At 39.2% G+C, this 5,104-nt stretch overlaps 1 protein-coding gene across 1 annotated transcript; it reads right to left on the bottom strand.

Annotated features, from left to right (window-relative positions):
• Positions 1-268: 268 nt before the first annotated feature.
• On the bottom strand, positions 269-3,895 carry LOC138015689 (QRFP-like peptide receptor). The gene has a single exon (XM_068862800.1). The coding sequence runs from the start codon at positions 3,785-3,787 to the stop codon at positions 2,699-2,701; it is 1,089 nt and encodes a 362-aa protein (XP_068718901.1). The 5' UTR covers positions 3,788-3,895; the 3' UTR covers positions 269-2,698.
• Between the last annotated feature and the right edge of the window lie 1,209 nt (positions 3,896-5,104).

Genomic DNA, 5,104 nt, shown 5'->3' with positions numbered 1-5,104 from the left:
CTGGCAGCCATTTTGTCCGTCAAGGTGATTATCGGCTGATAATCCGTGAAAGCGGAGCGTTCCATTAACTTTCATCTCAAGTTTCCCAAAATTTTGGTTGAATAGAAGTGAAATGCCCCTTTTCTCGAAATTTATGGATTGTGATCAATCGAGAAAGCGCGGGCTTCGAGTTTCGCGTACGACCGTATAGGCCGGGCTAATTGAAATGTCAAGAGATAACGCTTTTATTTTATTCTTTAATTGGAATCGCGCAGTTTGACTCCTCAGGACAAATTACGGATCGTATAAATACACAGGTGATTATTTCAAAAAAAAAAAGAAAAAAAAAACATTTCAACGCGAAATCATCTTCAATTAAAGTGGCCAAACGACTACTGGCAGCCATTTTGTCCGTCAAGGTGATTATCGGCTGATAATCCGAGAAAGCGGAGCGTTCCATTAACTTTCATTGATTATCGGCTGATAATCCGAGAAAGCCGAGCGTTCCATTAACTTTCATCTCAAGTTTCATCTCAAGTTTCTTTCATCTCAAGTTTCATCTCAAGTTATCGGCTGATAATTCGAGAAAGCGGAGCGTTCCATTAACTTTCATTGATTATCGGCTGATAATCCGAGAAAGCGGAGCGTTCCATTAACTTTCATCTCAAGTTTCCTAAAATTTTGGTTGAATAGAAGTGAAATCATCTTCAATTAAAGTGGCCAAACCACTACTGGCAGCCATTTTGTCCGTCAAGGATGATTATCGGCTGATAATCCGAGAAAGCGGAGCGTTCCATTAACTTTCATCTCAAGTTTCCCAAAATTTTGGTTGAATAGAAGTGAAATGCACCTTTTCTCGAAATTTATGGGTTGTGATCAATCGAGAAAGCGCGGGCTTCGAGTTTCGCGTACGACCGTATAGGCCGGGCTAATTGAAATGTCAAAAGATAACGCTTTTATTTTATTCTTTAATTGGAATCGCGCAGTTTGACTCCTCAGGACAAATTACGGATCGTATAAATACACAGGTGATTATTTCAAAAAAAGAGAAAAAAAAACATTTCAACGCGAAATCATCTTCAATTAAAGTGGCCAAACGACTACTGGCAGTCATTTTGTCCGTCAAGGTGATTATCGGCTGATAATCCGAGAAAGCGGAGTGTTCCATTAACTTTCATCTCAAGTTTCCCAAAATTTTGGTTGAATAGAAGTGAAATGCACCTTTTCTCGAAATTTATGGGTTGTGATCAATCGAGAAAGCGCGGGCTTCGAATTTTGCGTACGACCGTATAGGCCAGGCTAATTGAAATGTCAAAAGATAACGCTTTTATTTTATACTTTAATTGGAATCGCGCAGTTTGACTCCTCAGGACAAATCATGATCATGATTACGGATCGGCAACTTACATAGCCTGCAGTGCATGCGTCTTGTTGGGCCCGTCGAGTTCGCTTGTTGGGACGATCGAGTTCGCGTTACAATCTTGCGACCGCCATTTTATAGACTGTGCCATGTTTCAATATGGCGGGTGAACTTTTTACGATGTCAGCGCTCGCTCGAAGAAATCTCGCTTGCTCTGCAGGCTACAACTGTCTTACAGAATTGCACTAATTTGCCGCTTTAAATTATACATATGTTTGCTGAAAATAACACGATTGTTACACTTCAGCAAACACAATGTCCTCAACTTGAAAGAATGATTATATTTCCAGTTTGTATAGAGAATCAGCAGCTGTACCTTACCTGGCAAATTAACATTAAAATGCCTGCATCAAGTTTATTTAACAATTATTCGCCCTGAGCCTGAGGCGAATAATTGTTTTAGTATAACTACACAGGTGAATATTTCAAAAAAAGAGAAAAAAAAAACATTTCAACGCGAAATCATCTTCAATTAAAGTGGCCAAACGACTACTGGCAGCCATTTTGTCCGTCATGGTGATTATCGGCTGATAATCCGAGAAAGCGAACCAATGAGAGCGCGCGATTTTGTATAATCACCTGTGTGTTTATACTAAAAGGTTTTAGTTTGCGAACATTTGAATATTCCGATTTTAATATATATAATTTCATTGACGTTAATCTAAACCACTTATCTAATCAGTTGTAAGCTCACCAAACATGCACATTTGAAAGTTACATGAATCTTATTGCCTGGAGCCCATGAATAATGCTTGAGTCTTTGTCTTTGAAAGTAAATCATGGAAGAAAAGATGTCAGTTTAAAATATTCTCGAAAACATATTCACGCTGCTTATATTGGGTTTTTCAGTTGATCTGTTGACTCTTTTCTGTGTATTCCCGGGATTGCCATGTGTACTTCGTCATGGGTTTAGCACAGGAAATAAGATGTGCCATAAATACTTTACAACCGGATGAGACGTTGTCAGTTTGATTCCAACTACTCATTGGGTGCCAATTATGCTGAATTTATCACAGGGAAATTTGTTTGGGCGGAAATTGACTTCATATACATATTCGCGTAGTTACTTTGTTTTCTTTGTCGCTTAAAATCGAAAGTCAAAGTGCGTCCTTCGAATTTATTTTCGTTTTCAAACCCGCTTGAACTTTGGTTAAGGAAAATTCCCAGCCGACTTGATCTAATAAAAGCAAGCGTTATTCATTTTCGAGAAGTAGCAGCTCTATCCTTTCCAAACCTTTACCATATGCAACATCACCCCTCACTTTGGTTCTGGAGACTCCTAACCTTGTTTCTTCAGCTTTATTTTCCTCTGGGTGTACGTCTTAAGTGAAGTAGTTCGATTTGCTTAACAGCCTGTTTCCCACGCTTAGCAGAGAAAGAAGGCCTACAAGCTCGAAAAAGACTGGCTGCACCATATTGATAATTTGCACTGAACGCAAAATAAATCGCTGGATTAACCGATGAGTTGAAATACGCCAGATATAGGGCCCATTGTCCGAAGAAGAGGACGCTGCACGGTGGCTCTGTTTCTTTATTACTCCAAACGTAAGCGTTCACGTAAACGTAACCTATATAAGGAAACCAACAAACGCCAAATGCGATGACGACAGCGAAAAGTATTCGGAGCACTTTTCGGTAACGTCTTTCTCTGCGTTGCTTAAACGTGTCACTTCCCAGTTCTGCTATGGGGATGCGTCTGATTTTGATGAGGATTATAGCATGAAGGATCGTTATGATTACGAAGGGAACGAAAATGAACAAGATTGAGTGAAAGAGAAAATCGATCTTCCAGGCGTCATCATGAGATGCATCTAGAACAAGGGGATGCCAGCTGTAAGTACAAATGGTGCCTTCTTCTTCAACAAGCAATTTATACGTGTAAAAATGTGTCGAATATATGAGAAAGGCTAAAAACCAAGAAAGTGATATTATGATTGTGGCCCGTTTATATTGGCGGTAATCTGCAATGAATAGACGAGAAATCGCGTAATAACGCTCGATGGCAATCATCAACATGCTCAGCAAGGAGACAGCAACTGTGACATCTTGAAAAAAATAAACAATCTTGCACAAGGCCTCACCAACAGCTCCAGTAACTAGCCAAGCATCGGGATAGGTGAATGTTTGCGTTACGTCTTTGGGAATAACGAACAAAGTGCACAGGCAATCGGATAATGCCATATTTGCAATGATCAGGTTGACGATTGTCCTCATTTGCCGGTTTCTGTAAATCACAAGGATCACCAAAAAGTTGCCAAAGAGAGACGAGAGGAAGATAAATATGCAGGTGATAACTCTGGCAATTTCCGTAGTGGTACTGTTTGAAACATTGCATGAGGAGTACAATTGCTCCTCTACGGCTTTTGCAGTTATATTATTTTCCTTCATGATTGGTTTGCAAACTAAATTCAACAAATAAAAATGTATTTTGCTCGGGCAAGAAAAGCCGGTCCCCTTACAACTCGGGATAGCCGCAGCTTCTATAAGCGAACTGAAGTGTAATAAAAACTCCTCCTTCTTTTGAGCAATTTGCATATAACAAATTAGTTTTTAAAGCCAATAAGAACACAGCGTGCTCTGAATGGCAAATAACCTACGAAAAACGAAGTTTGCTTCTGTCAAACATGGTTGCTTTAATATAAACTGGGAACAATTTTCTTTGTTTAAATTATTTCCGTATTTGTTTGCCATGTGCGGCTTAATTTGAGTTTTCTTTCATAAGGTTTCTCCTTATTTCGTATTCAATCAATCCATGCATACATCAGTTTCATAACCGTGGTATCATTTTTTTTTTTTCATGTGAATCGATTTCGTTGCAGAGTCCGTTGTCATTCAGCTTTAAAATTTAAAGTGGAATTCTTCAAGGTAAAGTGATCAAGAAAATTTAAGAAACTTTTAAACAAGAAAGCACTCTAGTGTTTTCTTTTGAGAGTCCCTTTTCGAGTCCGTAGATCTTCGAGATCACTTCAAGTAAGCTTATACTCTTTGTATCTTAAAACAAAACAAAAAACGTGTTTGTCCCATGTCTCACACTTAACACTATTTATAGCAATTTGAGAAACGTGCCTATTTATTCAGTCCTAGTTCCCATTGGAGGTACATGACTATCTGAAACAACAGGCAATATCGAATTGTTCAAAATAACGATGCACCTTTTTTAAGTAAAACTCTATTCGATAATATCACCTGAAGGTGCAGATGGTCTAATGGGTGCTTTGGCAAATGCTGTGAATCCACAAATTTATAATTTTGTTTCCTTTTTTTTTCCAGATGCTCCGTAGGCGTTAACTGGGTTTCCTGTGGTACATGTTGCACAAAAAAGGAGGTGGGGGGCAACTGAGTTGGGTGGCATTAAAGGAACGGCAACTGAATTTTCCCAGGAGTAACGCTGGCTGGGTAAATCCAAAACTAACAAACGAAAAAAACCTAAAAATCCAACAGGTACTTCTGGTAACTCCTACAATGGAAAAAGTAGGCCAGGGGATAGAAACGACCACCGGAAATACGTCTGCGTTCGCATGCTAGGGGATCGATCTCGAATGCAGCATATTTCTCATTAACTCAGAACTTCTCAGTCCGGAAACGAAAACACTTCTGAGTTTTGTTTCGTTTCCTCAGAAACGAAACGTATCTCTTTTGACTTCAGGGTAAACTATTTACACAGTGAGGTGTAGTGGACAATCAATAGCTGTTATTACAGTTGCG

This window comes from Montipora capricornis, chromosome 9 (genome assembly GCF_036669925.1).
Source record: "Montipora capricornis isolate CH-2021 chromosome 9, ASM3666992v2, whole genome shotgun sequence".
Lineage (NCBI taxonomy): Eukaryota > Metazoa > Cnidaria > Anthozoa > Scleractinia > Acroporidae > Montipora > Montipora capricornis.
This window is presented reverse-complemented; position numbering and strand designations above follow the sequence as displayed.

What these genes read in the sequence shown, in the direction of transcription:
- LOC138015689 (XM_068862800.1), bottom strand. Translation starts at nt 3,787, where the DNA reads ATGAAGGAAAATAATATAACTGCAAAAGCCGTAGAGGAGCAATTGTAC.